The 19,834-nt window shown below is 43.5% G+C and overlaps 1 protein-coding gene and 1 long non-coding RNA gene across 3 annotated transcripts in view; both read left to right on the top strand.

Moving 5' to 3' along the window:
- Positions 1-869: 869 nt before the first annotated feature.
- LOC119246777 (uncharacterized) lies at positions 870-11,650 on the top strand. Its single transcript, XR_005125554.2, has 3 exons — positions 870-999; positions 5,638-5,734; positions 11,214-11,650. It is a non-coding gene; the product is annotated as an uncharacterized LOC119246777 (long non-coding RNA).
- A 5,444-nt stretch (positions 11,651-17,094) lies between these two features.
- MBTPS2 (membrane bound transcription factor peptidase, site 2) overlaps positions 17,095-19,834 on the top strand; it is a 42,258-nt gene continuing 39,518 nt past the window's right edge. For both annotated transcript variants that reach the window (XM_037512615.2, XM_054695814.1), the window contains exon 1: positions 17,095-17,280. In XM_037512615.2, coding sequence (XP_037368512.1) covers positions 17,206-17,280 — 75 coding nt within the window. In that variant the 5' untranslated portion in view covers positions 17,095-17,205. The remainder of the gene's footprint in view (positions 17,281-19,834) is intronic.

Below are 19,834 nucleotides of genomic sequence, written 5' to 3'. Positions count from 1 at the left end.
GTGTCTGTTCTGGTTCCAATACCATGCAGTTTTTATTATTATGGCTTTGTAGTATAGTTTGAAATCTGGGAGAGTGATGCCTCCATTCCCTTCTTTTTTTTTTCAGGAGGGTTTTGGCTATTCGGTGTTTTTGGTAGCTCCATATGAATTTCATCAATATTTTTTCTATTTCTTTGAAGAATGACATTGACATTTTAATTGGAATAGCATTGAATCTGTAGATTGCTTTTGATAGGATGGCCATTTTGATAATGTTAGTTCTTCCAATCCATGAGCAGGGGATGTCTTTCCATTTCTTTGTGTTGTCTTCTATTTCTTTTAACAGTGTTTTATAGTTTTCTTTGTATAGGTCCTTTACTTCTTTTGTTAGGTTTATTCCCAAGTATTTGATTTTTTTTGTTTCAATAATAAAAGGAATGGTTTTCTTGATTTCTTCTTCAGATTTATTGTTTGTGTATAGGAAGGCTACTGATTTTTGTGCATTGATTTTGTATCCTGCCACTTTACTAAACTGATTGATTAGTTTAATTAGTTTTTCTGTGGCATTTTTGGGGTTCTCCATGTATATTATCATATCATCCACAAATAGTGATAGTTTGACTTCTTCCTTGCCTATTTGGATTCCTTGTATGTCTTTCTCTTGTCTTATTGCTCTGGCTAGGACTTCCAGTATTATGTTGAAAAGCAGTGGTAAGAGTGGGCATCCTTGTCTTGTTCCATATCTTAATGGGAATGCTTTCAGCTTTTCACCATTGAGAATGATATTGGCTGTGGCTTGTCATAGAAGGCCTTTATGATGTTGAGGTATGTTCTCACCTCTCTGAACTTCACTCTCACAATCAGGAAAATAAGGGGACTGAATTCTGAGACTCAAGGTTCCGTCCACCTTGGAGATGAGGGGCTTCAGATGGCTGGACTATGTAACCTCCCAACAGCCAGGGCCTGGAGCGCCAAAGTCTTCCTCTAGAAACTCTGAAACTCTTCTGACCCCTTCACGAGGTACCTCATTCTGGCTATAAAAAAGCCTGATGGCTCAACTAGAGCCTGATCTTGGAAGCCCAAAACATGGAACACTCCTCTGGAGGCTCTTTTCTCAGTTCTCCCAAGAAGGGTTGGTAGAAAGTGCCTTTCTAGATGTACAGGAATGAAGTTGATCCTGCAATGGATGTCTGGAGCACACAGGGGATCGAATTCTTGGAACCCTCTTAAAATTGTCACCTGGGTCTATTCTTTGGATCTGCAGGAGCTTAGCTCAAACCTTGTGAGAGATTCAGTGCTGTCCCCAAATGCCTGCATATCCTAGGGTCTCGTGATTTCCTGGCCACTTCTTTTTTTTTTTTTTTTAAGATTTATTTATTTATGCATACAAGAGCCGGGGTACAGCCCAGAGATGCAGGGGAGTGAGTGAAAGGATTCACCAGAGACAGAGTGGGGAACAGAACAGGCAGACGGACAGAAATACACTGCTCAAGGGAGCAGCGGGCGAGAGCAGAGGCTGCGGATTGCTTCATAGTGCAGTGCTTAACCCCTTGCGCCACCAGGGAGGCCCTTCCTGGCCACTTCTTGGTAAGATTTTCAGCTTTGATGAGTCTCTTCACACATTTCTGCCTACTCTGTTCTCTCATCTCTGCCCAGGTGGGAAATGCAGCCCCTTATCCTTCCACTAGCTGAGAGAAGTCAGCTATCCAAAGAGCAGAAGAACTCTGTCATGGATCTCAATAGTTAAAAACTCAACTAACAAAATAGATTCTTAATGCTTTGCTCCTTCAACATTTAATTCCCTGTTCTGTGCGAATACTGTAATTCTCTTTCTTTTCAATAGTCACCTGAATCTTTCCCCAGGTGAACATTCATTCTCTTTACTTTGACTGCCCTTGTTTTCCAAATATACACTTGAATGCTTTGCAAAATCAAACACTTTTTTGTGTGTGTGAATGCAGAGCCTCCATCCCCTGCGGATCCCAACATAATTTCTGGGAAGGAGGTGGGCAGGGTTGGGGTGGGGCATCTCAGCTTGTCCTCATGAGTTAGAAGTGCTAGAATCGATGTGCTAAGAACGAGGCAAACTAACATTTGGCTCTGACTTAGAACTGCTCTCCTTTCTTTTCACCTGCATTTTTTTTAGTAAATGTCAAAGGCTCTATTTACAAAAATTTTGAGTTTGTGGTTTCATTTCCACATCAATTTCGATGAAAACCTTCCAAAAGACACACGTTTATAGCAAATACTGAGTACTGAGCAACCTTGTTCTACAAGCCCTGCCCCTCCCACCCCTGGGAATTCCTCAGGGATCTGGCCTCCTGCCATGTGGTCGGTTTTTCTTGTCTACTCTCTTTCTGGTCTCACTCTCACCCTGGTCCTTGCTCACTCACTCTTTCACTCTCTGCTTCTCCTTTTCTTCCCTCTGTCTTCACTTACCGGCAGAAATTCCCATCCATTTCTATACCGGCAATTTTTGCATACATCTTTGTTTTCTCCTTCCATTCAAGACCCAGTTTTTCACCTTCCACCTCCCAAAGAATTTTAGGCCCTTCCCTAACCTCTGCGAGTAGCCAGTATAATTAATTCATATCCTGCTGTGCAAGCTTAAGAAGAATCATTTGCTAGAGGAATAAATACTCCTGCTGGAATGGGTTTGATGGGCCGTATTAACCATGTCATCAAGTTTCCTATCTGCGACCTTAGGCCCAGTGTGTCAGAACTGGGCTTCCTGTGTGTTTGGTTCTCTCTTGTTACTTACAGTACAATCCAAAACCTGGTGACTTAAACAACCAGTTCGTTCTCTGTTAACAGTCCCTTGGCTGACTGAGCTTAGCTGGGTAGTTCTGCTCCATGTGAAGTCAACTGAGACTGCAATCATCTGGGGGTCCAAGTAGTCTGGGACATTCCAGGTGGCTTGCCCATGTGCTGCCAATAAATGCTGGCTAAATGCTGTGATCTCAACGGGGTCTACTGAGCAGCATAACTCAGTTCTTCTTTATGTGGCCACTCCACATGGCTTGGGCATCTCACAGCACGGTGACTGGGTTATGAGAGGGAGTGCTCAAGAATAAGCAACTCAAGAGACAGTAGCAGAAGCTGTCAGTCCTCTTATTAACTGGGCCCAGAATTCCCAGAATATCAGCAAAAAGTCAGTCACGAAGGAGGCCAGCCCAGATCACAGGGCGGGGGAATAAGGGAGGTAAAGAGAGGTTATAGAGGAAGGACAGGAATTATGGGAGCCATCTTTGGAGACCAGCCAGCACACTGTCTATGACCCGTAAGCCTCAGTGCCCCCTTAGCTGCTGTGAGATCACTGTGATAACCAGATTTTGGAAAATCTTCTAAAGGTCACAAAATGACTGCCCTGGCTAGAAGCATCATAGCCTCACATAGTCCCCAAAGTCAGAAAGTAGGGGAAATATTTCTCAATTCTACTTAAGTCTCCTTGGCCAGAGCTGCGTCTTGTGAGTATCCACAAGAAAAGTAGTAGTCCGCGGCCTCAGCAGCGCCGGTTCGATCCCCGGCTGCTCCCCGGCCACCAGAGGAGGGTCCCACATGGCGCGCAGACCTCTCCTGCCGCCCGCTGCTCCCCTCAGCAGTGTACTTCGGTTCTTCTGCCTGCTCTGCTCCCCGCTCTGGCTCTGGTGAATTCTCCCACCCTCCCGTGCTTCTGACTGTACCCAGTGCATGTATAAACAAAACAAACAAACAAATAAATAAATAAAAGCATGCTCTAAAAAAAAAAAAAAAAAAAGAAAAGTAGTAGTATAAGAGGCCTGCCACACTGACATTTTAGATCCTGAGCTATTCAAACACAATCATATTCTACTAGTCTTTTCCTTGCAAGCAAGTCTTGTGGTTTGAAAGTATCGTTGCAAAGCTCCTAAAATTTGTTCTTTTGCTTCTTATTTTTAGACCCTAACCATATCACTCAGGATTCCATGTGGAAAACAGAACCCAGACCAGTTACTTTAACAAAAATTGAATACAGGGATTTAGTAAAGCAGGTGTTGGTAATTCAGAAAATCAAAATGGGAACACTGACATAACACAAAGACAGTGCCCCGGGTTGAGGCAACCAAGGGAAGAAGTCAGAACTGCCATAGCCCGGAAGCTCAGAGGAGGGGTGCCTTGGAGTCAGGACCCAGTCCTCTCATCCGGAGTCCCTGAGCTGGCTCTGGTGCCTCAGGAGCACAAGAAGGCAGCCTTATGAGGCAAGGGCCCCAGCCTCTGAGGAGAGCATGAGGAGGCTGTTTCTGGCCATGTTAAAAACAACCAGGAACATGAAACTAGCTGGTGCTGGAACCCGCTGCTGCTGACAAAGGGAAGCGTAACTGCCTGGCGTCTGGCCGTGGAAGGGAGCCATCCCTTCTCCAGCCAACCTCGAAGTCTCTCTCTAGTGCCCCGCAGGCAGACTCTGATGGCGACAGTCAGCCGCCACCCCACCCATCGCAATAAAGGCTGTGGAGTTAAGGAACATGCCTTTAAAACTGGTCCACTGCTTTCCTCTAGAGTAGCAGGGATTTGACTGAGTTGTTTTATTTCCATGAAGGATGTTTATAATATCACTTATGGGCATTAGTGGGGGATAGCCACACAAGAATTGCTAAATCTGTGAGTGAACATGTACTTTAATCGACATCCCAAAGGTAGTTAGTTAACACTGATGGTCTCTAATCAGTAATCTACTTTCCAGGGTAGCTATGCAAACATGGGTGAATCTGCCTGGGGCTTTTCTATTAACTTAAGGGGTGGTAGAAATAATTTCTCCTTGGTGAAGAGAATGGTGTTCAAGATAAGGATGAGCTTAGGGCCTCCCTGGTGGTGCATGGGGTTAAGTCTCAGCATTATGAAGCTATGGGCAGCCACTGCAGCACGACTTTGATCCTTGGCCAGGGAGCTGACCCACATGGCGCAGCAGACATTTCCTGTCTCCCTGCCGCTCCCCATCAACAGTGTATTTCAGTAGATCTGCCTGTTCTGCTCCGACTCTGTCTCTGGTGAATTCTCTCAACCCCACCCGCCCCCCGCACCTCTGGCCTGCACCCCAGCTCTTGTATGCATAGATAAATAAATTTTTTAAAAAGATAAGTATGGGCCAGAGAGACGGTATGAGCTTCACAGTTCTGCATAAATGAGAAATAAGAATCCAGTATTCTCTCTGACCTTGTTTGACACCTAAGTACAGTTGACCACTGAACAATACTGGAGTTAGGGCCACTGACCCCCATTCCTGCATCCAAAAGTCCATCTAAAACTTTTCAACTACTGATGGCTTGCTCTTGACCAGAAACTTTACCAATAGCATAAACAGCCGATGAACGCATAGTTTACATGTTATCTGCATTATTTACTGCATTCTTACAATAAAGTAAGCTAGACAAAAGAAAATCAGAAGGAAAATACATTTACCGAGCACCATTTATCAATAGTATAAGTTTACATTGTCTGTAAATGTAAACTGTGGGCCCTGGTGGTTCAAACCTGTGTTACTCAAGAGCCAATGATATGTGTGCGTTTGGCAGAATTTAGTCTGCCACTTGATTGTATAGTTATAGCCACTAGTTATGGAGGAGATCCATAACTCTCATCTCTCTCTGATCCATAAGCATTTTCCTTTATTAACAAAGAAACACTGGCTTCGTGTCATTTAAGTGTTCTAAGAGGACTGGAGGTGGCGACAGCATCACAAAGAGCAAACCCCAAGGAGAAGGTCATATTTCTGGAGGTCAGGGGCAAGTTGAAGAGAATGGTGAGTAGATCATCCACCCATGCCACCCATGCAAATTCTCTTCTGGGGCTTCTCCCTGGAACTTTGAAATGGGCCTTGAGAAGTCATTTCTTCACCTTGAGTTCACGATCTTCCAATATTCTAGATCCCAGAACAGTGCCCCCCTCCAGCCCTCAGCCCCTCTCCCTCACTTCCACTTCTCACACAGCCTGCCCTGCTGGCTCTTCTCTCTGACCACTGGAAAACCCCCCACCTGCCCTTTCAAAGGTTCACTGTACTGTGGGTGAGGAGATGTGGAGAGGGGATGTCCCCAAGGCCATTGTGAAGTTCCAGCAGCTATGCTGAGAATTTCATGGCAACTTTTGAAACACTTGGGAGATGAAAGGTCACAAAACAAAGGATGGGAAATAACTCACGTTTAGGAAGACGTTAATCATAATCATCTAGAGTTGTCCACATCCCTGCTCGGGTGTGTAAAGTGCAGTCTCCAAGTCTCAACAACCGTCCCCGGGGGCTCCCCAGCAGGCACGGGCACACACTCTTCCTAAAGGGATTACTGATTCTGAAAAACAGTTATTGATTCAGTGTTGCCACTCATGCCCTTAAATTATCCAGGAAAAAATCAGGCCAAATTTTAAAAGGATCAGGCTTTATAAAAGACATGACAATAAATAAATACATGCACAAATCTATAGTGTGATTTAGGAGGACTGGAGTCTTTGGGGGAAATGGAAGCTATTTGGCACCTTCAGTTGTGATTTCTGTTCTACTGTTTGGCCAGGATGGGATTTTCCAAGGCATTCATGCCATTCATTAAATATGTTATTACATTGGCTCACGTTTCTCTTTCAATTTAAGAACTCAGCTCTTAGAAAACATTTGCCTGAAATGAGTCCAAGTAGTTTAGGCCTCAGAAGCAAATCCATTTTGACTAATAAAAGACTAATTCTCTAAATAAGCAAGATGGTTCTTAAATGAGAATCTAATTGGGAAATCCTATATTCTTAAATCTAGCAAATTACTAGCAAGACATTTCTGAGCCTATGCAACTTGGATCAGATTTCTCATCATCAGAAAAAGAAATAATTTCTCTATCATCAGAATTCAAAATGAGCTGCAAGAACATGGGCCTCAGCTGGCAATTACTTCTCGAAGTAAACAAATCCATATGCTGGGACCCTGCAAGATTTAGGTCTCCTCTGTGACTTTTCCCATCCCCCTCTGTGCTCATCTCTACCCCACCCCCACTCACCACCCACAAGTTAATAGCTTTCAGGTTCTTAGGTCTTCTTGTTTGTCATTTATTGGGGACCTGGAGTGGTTCCTGTCAGTGAAATTTTCTTCCTCAAGTTCCAGCAACAAAACGTTATTGCTCATATTTTCATGCAGAGCAGCTAGTCAGGTGTGACTGATAGACTCTCCCAGCCCTCAAGCCAGAATTGCATAAATTGACATACTCGAAAAAAGAAAATTAGCATGTAACATCTGGGTCTCTTCACTCAGAAATGCATCAATTAAGAATTAGTCTTCTGGCTACAAACAAGTCACTCCAAAGGCAGATCCTACCACTCCCTCCGGGGGTGGGGGGGTGGGGGTAGGGAGATGCCTTCATCCCTTGGCAACCAGTCAGCCTCAAGGGCTGATCATTATTCTGACTGCATCCTTTGAACTGTTTCAAGCATCATCTGCCTGGTTCTGTCTTTCATTATAGCAACAGGGTAGAGTCTCTTCAAACTACGAGATTCACCTGTAGGCTATATTGCAATGCAGTATGTGGATGACAAAAGTCTAACAAAGGAGAGATTTGTGTAATGAAAGTAAGCGGCTTAGAGGACTTTGAAAAAAAATGCAAAGGTTATGCACATATTTCATTGTCATGAGTCTTTCGCACATGTCAACACACTAGACTTTTCAAAATTAATTACCTTGAGCAGATCCTCAAACCAAATTGTGTCCTCAGTTATTCTTGCTCATGCATACATTTGTTTTTTTTTTATTGATTATGTTTATTTTTAATTGAGACTATTTTGAAGAGCAGTTTAAAGTTCACAGCAGAGTTGAGAGAAAGGCACAGAGATTTCCTGCATATACTGCATGTTCCCACACATACATAGCCTCATTTTTTTTTTTTTTTTTTTTTTTAATCTTAAATTTTATTTTTATATTCCCCCATACAATTGCAAACGCCCCATTCTGACCCCAATCCTTCCCCTCCCGCCCCCCACCCCCCAAAAAGTGTCTCTGGTTCATAGTTTTTTGTTGATTTTGATTTTCACTTTCTTATAGTTATTCATTTTCCTGGTCCCTTATTTAAGTTTTCTAGATTCCTGCTATGAGTGAGACCATCCGGTATTTTTCTTTTTCTTTTTGGCTTATTTCGCTGAGCATGATCCCTTCCAGCGTCATCCATGTTTCATGCATACATTTGTTAAGTAACAACCAAATGAGTACTTTCTACATGCAAGGCACAAATGACATTAGGTGCTGGGACAGGCTGGTGAAAGAGTCATAGTTTCCAACCTAACGAAGGTCATAATCTATCAGGGAAGACAGTCAATTAAATAAGAAAAAACAATGCCTTCTGCTAAGAGTTGGGATAAAATCAAAAGCTGGAGCTTTGACTATGCAGAGAAGGAGCAACAACCTCTGTCCTGCAGAGGTAATGTGACATGGGTGATCGGAGAGGTTGGGCGGGGGCAGGAGGGTGGGAACACAGAGGTGGGGAAGGGAGAGGAAAGAACGCATCAGGACAAGGCAACAACACAGATGAAGGCTTAAAAGTGAGAGATGGCGTGTCCCATTGTTAGACTTGAAAGATTATCGGGAGAACAGAGTAAGGAGAATGCAGTGAGGGAGACGAAGAAATCCTAAGAGAAGAAGGTGGAAAAGTGAGGGGACAAAAGCAGATTGGGAAGGGTTTTGAACTTGACCCCAAGATCAAGGAAAAGTGGGGTTGATCGGATTGCTCCCAATTCCTCTCTTCATGTTACGGTAGGACCGAAGCTTTGTGGTGGGCAGAGTGTACTTCCAGCCCTTTGACTTTGGGTTTAACTTTGGGTACATGGAAACCATGTACCAATCGTAGGACATACGAATAAACTGTGTAACTAAGCAAGCATGTAAAATAAGTGTGAAAGGAGTTGGCCTTTTGATTGGAATGCAGAGAGGTGAAATTCTGTCCTCACTGTACCAGGTGATTCTGAAGTAACTGCCTATAGAAAACTGTTCAGCAACCCAAACAGCATCGGCTTTGGCCGATGGAATGTTAGCAGAGAGCCAGCAGAAGCTGGGCAGCAGTGCCCATGGTGTGGCTTGCCCCCTTGTGCCCCACATCTTTGATGGAAAGGATATTCTTCATGTAGCACCACCCTCTCCAGTGTGGGCTCTAGAATGATGGCTCCTGGATGAATCCTAAACCCCACCAGAAACCTAAGTCTATCCAGCTGAACTCAGCCTCACTGACCAAACTGTCATCGACCTGCAGACCCAGAGTGTGACAATAAATACTTATTCTGATAAGCCACTGAGATTTGGAGGTTGTTATACAGCAGAAACTGACTAAAATACAAAAACGTGGCAAAATTCTCCAGCAGGGAATAGCATGATGACAGTTGCACGTTGGAACACTCCCAGCTGGAAATAACAGTGGCCTCGCCTAGGGAGTCAGGGGTAGGAGAAAGAGCGAAGCACTGATTCATCTTTAGTATTCCTTTAGTGTAGTGTTCTTGTTTTGTGGAGAGTTTACTTTTTAATATAAAACCTATTTTCCTCCAAGACCAAGATAAGCACAATCTCTCTAAGACATTAGAGCTCAAACCTGCTTAGCAACTGGGCTTCATTTGTGCCTTTATATATTCACTCTACTGCCATTTGAACACCTGCCATGTGTCAGAATGATAAGATATGATGTCCCTGCCGGCCCAAAGCCCACAGTCCTGGGAGGAGGGACAGACAGACACAAAGGAAATGACTGCAATAACAATAACCTGTTGGAAGCACTGTAATAAAAGGGAGAATAAAGCCTATAGGAATGTAAAGGAGAATATGACCCTTTAGTAATATTCCGGAAGACGTTTCTATTCATCTGTGTAGACAGAGATCTTTGTGCTTCATTTCCCAAGCTTGGGCTCAGATTTGCCTTCCTGTCTGGACTGCCTCAGGTAGAATTCCTGTGAACCAAGATGATGGTCAAGTCTCATGTAACAAAAACAACACAGAATGAATGCTGAAAAGACATTGCCTTGGGCTACCAAGAGGTTCCTACTGTTGTTTTTTAAATTACCATTTCTTTTTGAATTGAGGTAACATTAGGACTACTGCACCCCCAATTCGGTATCACCTTTTTTTATATTTTATTTTATATAATTCTTACATCATTTTTCATTTTTGTACAATGTATGCATTTTCATTTTGGTTATATTCCCCATACAATTGCACCCCACTTATTTTGACCCTAATCCTTCCTCTCCCTGCCCCCACCGGTAGTGTGTCTCTGGTTTATAGTTGCTTGTTGATTTTGACTTTTACTTTATTATAATTAGTCTTTTTCCTGGGTCCCTTATTTAGGCTTTCTAAATTCCTGCTATGAGTGAGACCATCCGGTATTTTTCTTTTTCTTTCTGGCTTAGCTTCCATATGATCCAGCAATTCCACTCCTAGGTATTTACCCAAATGACACAGAAACATTAATTCCAAAGGGCACCTGACCCCTATGTATATAGCAGCACTATTCACAATAGCTAAGCTATGGAAACAATCCAAATGCCCAAAAATAGATGACTGGATCAAGAAGATGTGATATATATATACACAATGGAATATTACTCAGCAATCATAAAAGATAAACACATGCAATTTGCAGCAACATGGATGGAGCTAGAAGCGATCGTGCTCAGCGAAATAAGTCAGTATCACTTTTGAGGGCAATTTCAGTAGAGTGCTGGGGTAAGAAACTGCATTGCAAACACAAGCTTCCTTACTCCACTTCTTTTGGTGTTAAGTTCTCCATCAGGGTGTCAGAATATTCACCCTGTGCTAGAGCTACCTTAGTAGCATTTACCTTAATAGCTTCCTCTTGGCCCTGGTTGTTACCATCTATGAGGTTTATCTCAGATATCATGATTCATGCTAACCCACAAGGAACTAAATATTACAGGCTAATATGTTTCAACTTATTTTTTATTGAGAAATACAACTGTTAGGTAGACTTTTTTATTCTAATCTGTCTAGCCAGTGTCTTTTTTTTTTTTTCTTTACAAGCAATTTGGGATGTCTCATTATCAGAAGGTGGCTTGAAGATGACTTGAGGCATATGAAATTAGAGCAAAGAAAGAGGATTTAAATGTCAAAGTGTTATCAGGTTTTATTAGCCTGACATAATTTCAGAATTCAAAGCATCAGGCAATTTGGATATTTAGTAAGACTCGGGGAACACCCTCCCAGGACAATGCATAGCTGGGCACTGCCCACGTTTATCTAGTTCACCCTGCTTTTTTCCTAGGGCTCCAGTGCTCGCCATCCTTGCTGTGACTGACGCCTGGGTTTCCTCAAAGACGCTGAAGGTGATTCCCCGCATGAAGGCCACTTTGCCTTCCCATGTGGAATATTTCAATACAGTAAGGTTGAATAGGCAAATGCAATTTGTTAAACAAATCGGCAAATGAAGCAGTGCTAAGTCAATTTCAAAATTGCTGGTTCTTCCTATGTAGCTTGTTACACTACAATTTTGACACGCTGATTTCAATTTGGGGTTACACTTCCACGACAAGGAATTAGCAATGTCACAATTGTCAGAACAATCTTTGGTCTTCTAATGAACCACAAAATAATAAATCATTCTATCAGTGTGTATTCACCTTTACATCTCTACCAAGTAACCCCTAAGTGACCAAGCAGTTTCAAGATAAAATGATACAGTATCGAATAAAATGAAAGCACAAGCATGTCAACAATATCTTCATAGATTATGATTCTTATCAAACTTAGCCTTATACTTAGTGTTATTTACTCATATATTTATTGCCATTTGGGTTACTGAACAGTTTTCAATAGGCAGTTACTTCAGAATCACCTGGTACGGTGAGGACAGAATTTCACCTTTCTTCATTCCAATCAAAAGGCCAACTCCTTTCATACTTATTTTACATGCTTGCTTAGTTATATAGTTTATTTGTATGTCCTACGATTGGTACATGGTTTCCAGTTTGCGATTTTTCTTTTGATGTATTTGTCCTCTTCAGATGTCTAGTTGTTAGCCTATAAAGTTGTATTCCCCTGGAGCTACCGAATACTTGGGCTTTTAATATCTACAGATAATGGCTGAAGGCCAGTCCCTAATCTTGATCAGCTCCAAAGGTCAAGGAAAGCAGTGACAAGGAATACTTCCCATATGCAAGTCTTAGTGCAAGGCACTAACCATATTATATGTTGGAAACAGGGTGATGAAATAGAATCACCTGTTTATTCTCATCCCACCAAGCAAATTCTCAGGTCCGGGGTACACCTACCTCTGAACCCTCAGAAAGAAGTGCTTGGGGGCCTCCCCGGTGGCGCAGCGGTTGGGCGCTGGGTTGCGAAGCTGCCTGCAGCCTCTGCAGCCGGTTCGATCCCCGGCTGCTCCCCGGCCCCCGGAGGAGGGTCCCACATGGCGCGCAGACCTCTCCTGCCGCCCGCTGCTCCCCTCAGCAGTGTACTTCGGTCCTTCTGCCTGCTCTGCTCCCCGCTCTGGCTCTGGTGAATTCTCTCACCCTCCCACGCTTCTGACTGTACCCAGTGCATGTATCAAACAAACAATAAATAAATAAATAAATAAGACATGCCTCTAGAAAATTAAAAAAAAAAAAAAAAAAAAAAAAAAAAAAAAAAAAAAGAAGTGCTTGGACAAAATGGTCTCCAGCAGCTATGAGGGTCTACGAGAAGTAGAGTGACTGCAGGGGGTCAGGCAGTCCACCCCAGCCTCAGTCACTCCACACTCCAAGGTGTGCCTGGCCTCTGCCAAACTCTTCCCAGGCTGCCACACAAGCACAGATTGGTCTGGCCTGAGAGTGTGTGCCTCAAGAGAAGCCCTGAATTTGCTATTTCCGGAAACCCTGAGGTACCCCAGCTTGGGACCATTTCTTATACTACCTTCGCAACCCAGGGCTGCCAGGCCACACAAGTCATGTAAACTCTGAAAACCACCTGAGGAAAGATGGTGATTCTTAATTCCCACACATAGATATTTCTTTCACTAAAATCTCAGACAAATGGGCAGGCAAGCTCTGTAGTTTTTACCTCAGCTAATGGATAGTGTTTCTTTCTATTCCAAGGCAGACCTCTCAGCATCCCAACTTTGCACAAACTTTAGTTCCAGTTCCCCATCTTATCTGCCCTCAGAGCCTTCCCCCTACCTCCAAAAGCTGTTAAAACCCAAGTCCCTTGGTTATAGACATCAGAGGCTGCTCTCTGTCTCCCAGGATAAGCAGAGTATCAGCAGCTGTTCACCATGTGGAACTATAGGCCAGCTCTGAGCTTGGCCTTGAAGTATTTCCCTTACAATCCTAACCATGTGTTCAAAAGGATGCTTGCCTTTTTTTAATCCAGAAAAAAAAAACAAAAACACTTTTAGCTATTCTGCAAGGGAAGGGCTTTTAGACTGTCCAACTGCCACATGGCCTGAAATGGAAGTTCACCGGAAGCCTGCGCTTCATTAACTAGAACATGCCCGTGCCCCAGTCTCAAGGGCCCCAGCCTTGCAGCCAGCAGGGGCCAGGACCTGGCGTATGTGGAAGAAACATACCCACCCACATGATTCTTAAGCGGATCTCTGCTTCAGAACAACTGGAACAGAAAAGAACCAGCCTGGATCATCATGTAGGCAAGGAGCCCGTTTATAGTCTGCTGGGAAATAATCTTTGCCTAGTCCTCAAAAGAAATGAAATCCTTATTGGCATCTACAAAAATAAAAGGGCTTTGCTGCACATGATTGCCTTTTTATGGTGAGTTCTTTTTATAGCTAATGGAATGAAGAAGAGTTTGTTGGAATTATGTGGTATTACATTACATAGTGGACAATTGTGTTTTCTGGAAAGGTAAGAGAAAAACAGACATTTACATGTTGTTTCCAGCATAAAAACTTTCCTTGGCCAAAATTTTGCTTAGCTCTGAAAACATTTTAAAACGTTTGCATCATTTGCTTTGGCCGGTCAATATGCTGAAAACCAGTATCAGAGATTTTGACCTTTGGCAGTTTTTTAGCTGAATAGATGATAATTTAGCAAATTTTAATTGTGTCACTGATAAGATAACTAAATAAGTAAATGAAAATTTCCAAGCACCCAAGTACAGCTGCTATCTAGTTTGCAGTTCTTACTGTTAAGCCAAAATGATAAAACATCCATTGTGACTATTGTACAGAATTTGTACAGAAAGTACAAGTTAAATTTTTCAAGTCACCTATCGGACTTATTGTTAAAGTGTATGTTTTGTGTAAAAGTAATAAAAATTGAAATAGAAAAAGTTAGCTTTATGCATTTTCTTAGTTATCAAAAAATATTAGAAAACAAATGCAGAATTTTCTTCTGTTTTCCTTTGACAATTCTCATCACCCTATCTAAGCAGTATATTCTTTTTTTTTAAAGATTTATTTATTTTTATACAAGAGCTGGGGTACAGGCCCGAGGCGTGGGAGGGTGAGAGAACCCACCAGAGACAGAGCAGGGAGCAGAACAGGCAGACGACAAAAATACACTGCTGAGGGGAGCAGCGGGCGCAACAGGAGAGGTCCGCCACGCCATGTGGGAATCTCCCTGGCCAGCCGGGGATGGCACCAGCACTGCACAGGCTGTGGACAGCTAAGCAGTATATTCTTGCCCCAAGATGAACCAATCAAAAAACCTATATTCCTGGGCCTCCCTGGTGGCGCAGCAGTTGAGCGCTGGGCTGTAAAGCTGCCTGCAGCCTCTGCAGTGCCAGTTCGATCCCCAGCTGCCGGCGAGGGTCCCACATGGCGCACAGACCTCTCCTGCCGTGCCCGTTGCTCTCCTCAGCAGTGTATTTCGTTAGTCTGCATGTTCTGTTCCCCACTCTGGCTCTGGTGAATTCTCTCACCCTCCCGTGCTTCTGACTGTACCCAGTGCTTGAATAAATAAATCTTTAAAAAAAAAAAAATTCAAATAGGTTTTCCAGCATTTATATTCCTGAAATTATCAATACCTAAAACTACATTAAGACTTTAGAGTCACCTGTAAATGGAAAACGATGGGGTCACAGGGCAATTGAATACAGACTTGTAGTTGATAGCCAGTTATTGCTAAAAGAAATAGAAAAAATTTTATAACAATATGTATCCACACATACATACAAGATGTAGAATTGAGCCTTTGGCTTTCGTGAAGCTAAAGATGTGGTGCTAAATTATTAAAACTTGAGGAAAAATATTGAAGAGTGAGGCAAATTAGTAGTAATATTTGTAAGACAGATTTCTGGTGAACGGTCCATGCAGGAGGCCGGAATGCAAAAGCCAACCAGGAAGCCCACCTGGGGGGCAGGAATGCGGATACCTGCCTGGAGGATTCAGACAATGAGCCTCCCTCCTCCCCCTACGAGTCTCTTCTCAAACGTTTCCAGCCCTACGAACCCAACTTCCCACCTGATCTCTCCTTACCTTATAAAACCCTGCTTCCCCCTAACAACGTGGGCGACTCCACTGACCCCCGCCTTGGGTCTGTGAGGTCCCCCCGGGAGCAATAAACTTTCCCTTCCCCCAGGAAGCTTGGCCTGGCTGTTCTTTACGGCCCCGTACCTTTCATCTGGTATTGTTAGGGGGAAAAGGATGTCCCAAAGCAAATTCCATATAGGCTTTGTGGACTCCACCCCCACCCCAGGTCAAAGCCAAAGACACTGGGAACTCCAAATCCCATCACCACCAAAGGGAAGGTGGCTGGGACCTGAGGGTGGGGTCAAGCAGCCAGGTGGATATAAAAGGCAGACACGTGGGCTTTTGGGGGACCCCATTTTGGCTCTCCACCAGCTCGCAGCATCCGGCCATCTCTGAGAGTGACTTTGGATTTCCAGGTCGTCGGATCGGGTAGGACGCATGAAAGACTTTATTTCCCTATTTTCTCCCTGAGTTGTACATTTTCCTTATTTCCTTTTCTCTTGTAAATAAACCTTTTATTAACCCTTTTGTGTGTGTCAGTAGTAGAGTATTCATAAGTCCCTTTAAAGCGCGGGTGAGGACCCACAGCCAGGAACCCGTTTAATATCGGGGTTGCTCTATAACAGTATTACACAAAATTTTTATTTTGGAGGGGATCAAAGGTATATTTATTTTTATTTGAGATAGTACTCTTAAATCTTGATATTTTGGTATTAGTAATATTGCTGATGGTTTTTCCAGAAAAGTTAAAACAATTTTAAAAGACATGAATATTAAGAAAATGCAGAAAAACACTCCATAAATACTGGTTTTTCTTCCTGTTAGAGATCATCTAATGCAGTGGTTCTCAATCTTGGCTGCACAGGGGAATGACCTAAGGAGCTTAGAAAAGACTGAGGCTTGGTTCCCACACAGAAATTTGATTTAAGCGGTCTAGGCTACAGGATGGGCATTGGTAATTTTAAATGCCTCCCGTAGTCTAGGTTGAGACCTTTTGGTTCCATCCAGGTCAATACAAAATCAGGTTACATCAACATAAAAATACGTGTTGTTCGGAGTTCTACCTCCCCCCTCCCCCCACCCCTTGAGCAGTAGGACCAATCCCAACTTATATAATGGAAGAGGTAGGGCGAAGAATCTAATTTAATCAACTATGTGGACCAATCTCAAAATATTACCTTCAGCGATATAAACCCAAGACAAAAGAGTACATTCTGTACGATTCTATTTACATAAATTAGAAAGGGGGCGGTGCAGCGGGGGAAGGGGTTTGTGAAGGGATGCAATGAAATTCCTGAGATGGAAATGTTTTCTTTTTTGATTAAGGAACATGTATACACATTTGTCAAAACTCATTGAGATGAACAGTTGAGAGCTGTAAGATTACACTTCCAATAAAAAGAATGAATAGACAATTAAATCTAGGTATTTATACTGTGTGTGGGGATCCGAGACGATTATACTTCAGATGACCCCAAATCCTCATTAGATTAAAAGGAACAGCAATCCCCACACCACAACCATAAAGAATCAAGAGCAGGCAGACAGCAGGGCGAGCCAACGCCTAAGAAATCATTAGTGGTCTAACAGCCGCAGCCCTGCCGATGCTGGCATACCGGCGCCGTGTGTCCCATGAAAATAAGTCCCCGCGCTCTTTTCCGGTGCGCATGCTTCCGCCCGTGTGTGCCCACCGGAAACGTCCGGAGGGAAACGGCGCAACCGCGAAAAGGGAACCGGTGGCTGCTTGGTTCCTCCGCGGATGTTGGGGCTGTAGGCGCCGAGCAGTCGGCTGGTTGCGGCTCGCAGGGAGGAGGACGCCGGCGCTCGCCTTCCCTCCGCTGCCTCCGCCGCCGCCATGATTCCAGTGTCGCTGGTGGTGGTGGTGGTGGGCGGCTGGACTGCCGTCTACCTGACCGACTTGGTACTGAAGGTGAGGGCCTCGGGCCTGCGCCCCAAGCCCGCGGCGCCCAGGGCCGGAGCGCAAGGCCCGAGGCCTTTTCTCTTCCCCTGCCCCGCGCCTCCCGCGCAGGAAGCCGCACGGCCCTGCCCACGTGCGACTTTCCGCGTGGCTCCCCGGACCCATGCAGTGTGAATAAAGTGCTGCGGCCCGTGGGCGGGGTGTGGCGGCCTGCGCAGCTCCCGCAGTCGCATTGCGGGGCGGTGCAGACCCCGCAACAGCCTTGAAGTTCCTACCCAGGAGGCGCGGGTAGTGAACTTGGGAGGGCCGGGACCCTGTCAGATCCATGGCAGTGCACTGGGGAGGAAAATAAAGCGTCTGCTTCTGAAAGGCATTGTTTCCCACTTCGGAAAGTCATTCTTTCCCCGCATTGTCTTTAGGGCCGAAACCCTCTGGTATTGCAGGGAACCCAAATCAAGTTGTGAGTTAGAGCAGTGGCCTCAGACTTAAAAGTGCATATGATCACCTGGGGCTCCGGTTAAAATGCATATTCTGATTCAGCTGGTCTGGGGTGGAACCTAGGTTTCTGCATTTCTGACCAGCTCCCGAGAGCCGGCAATGTTGCTGCTAGTCCACAGACCATGCTACTTACCACAGTTAAGTAGAAAGAATTCAGACCTTTAGTTTGTGACAGTTCGAATTCTGATTTGCATCCTGCATCTCTTCTGCATACTAAACACACTCACACACCCCGAATGCACGGTCTATTCAGTTATTTGGGAAGAGGAGCCAAAAAATATGAGCGGTTGATCACATGCTTCAAGCAACCTTTTGGAATTTAATATTGCGGGAGGAACTAGAATAAAATCATAAATTCTCAAATGTTTAATAGAAGTTCCAATTATGAATAGAATAGTCTTCATGTTATGAAAACCACTTAAAACACTGTAGTGTCATGTGTATTAGATTTCACAGTAACATGAGATATTTATGGTTCTTTGCTGCATTTAAACGTGCAAAATGAAGAGGTTATAGCATAGCGTTCTTAAAGCAAGGGCTGGGCTCTGCCACTCCTAGCTGTTGTGACCTAGAGCACATTTCTCCTCTGAAGTTTCTTCATCTTTAAAATAGAGATAGTAAGGATCTCCTGAGATTGTGAAGGAGGACTGGTTGCATTATTCATTCCCATAAAGTCTTGCTGCTGAACTGGAGGCTCAAGGACCAACAGCATTTGAATCATGTTAGAGCTTGTCAGAAATGTGGACACTCCCAGGCCTTGCCCCAGACTGCAGATTCAGAATCTGCACTTTAACAGATGCCCAGGTGTTTCCTTTGCACCTTGGTTTGAGACACTCTGATGTAAAGTACTTGGCTTAGTGCTTAGCATGTCATAAGCCGTACAGGCCACTCTGTTAACAGTGGTTTTGTTGTTATTTTGTTCAAGCCACCTGATTTCATCATGTTACATGTGTGACAAAAGTCCAACATAAAATGAACTTTTCAAGCCTCTATAGTCTGGTCAGGTGTGTGAAGTGATTAGGGTGTCACTTTAATTTCAATATTCCTTGAGCAAAAGATCTGTTTCACTCAAGTATCTGCCCAAGGAATAGAGAGACCCTGCATTTAGGAGCCTCTACCTTCAGCCTCTGCTTCCAACTTGGCCTGTTGTTCCTTCTTGATTCTTCTAGAATTTTCTCGGTAGACGTCTGCAGGAGGGGTGTTTTCACTCTCCTTTTCCAAGTCTTAGAAAACAAGCTGGGTTAAAAAACTTCCTCTGAAGACTGAGAGCAGAGAGCATTATACATCCAAAGGCAGATAACTATCTTTAGACTCAGGTCACTTCTTATGACCGTGATAGGACTAACATAAACTTAGAGATAGGTAGGTTTCTCAAATGGATGGGAATCTATATGATAAAATATTTACTCTAACTGAGGTAATAGGGATCAGTGTCAGATATACAGTCTTATATTATTCAAAATTCTACATTAGTCAAGGATTTCACTAAAGATAAAAGTCAAGATATGTATGATGGCTATCCTTTCAAACCTGAAAATTTTAAGAGAAACTACAGAGACCCAGATGGCTTTAGATAAGTTTTATATTTCACGTGATTAAAGTCAGCCTAATTTCCTAAAGTGTTGCTCAGAAGAGGATGGAAGGCACTGATTTCAACTAAGCTATCCCTTCTGTTGGATTGGTTGGGAGTCTTTTTAAATTATAACGAGACTTTCCTTTCCATGGTAACAAAGCTTCTAGACCTACGCTGTCCAGTATGGTAGCCACTAATTACATGTGGCCATTGAGCATTTGAAATGATGCTAGTGGAAATCGAGGTGCTATGAGTGTAAAGTAGGCACCAAACTTCAAAGACTTAGTACAATAATAAACAAGGAAGGAAAGAAAGGAATAGTATTTAAAGTATTTCAGTTTTTTAAATATTGATTGTTTACATGTCAAAATGATAATAACTTGGGTATTTTCAGTCAAGTTGTATATAAATTACTGTTTCTCTTGACTTAAATTGGCTACTGGAAATTTTTAAATTTCATATGTGACTTGCATTTGTGACTCACATTATTTTGCT

This window comes from Talpa occidentalis, unplaced genomic scaffold (genome assembly GCF_014898055.3).
Source record: "Talpa occidentalis isolate TD23 unplaced genomic scaffold, MPIMG_talOcc4v2.1 talOcc4.15, whole genome shotgun sequence".
Classification (NCBI taxonomy): Eukaryota; Metazoa; Chordata; class Mammalia; order Eulipotyphla; family Talpidae; genus Talpa; species Talpa occidentalis.
This window is presented reverse-complemented; position numbering and strand designations above follow the sequence as displayed.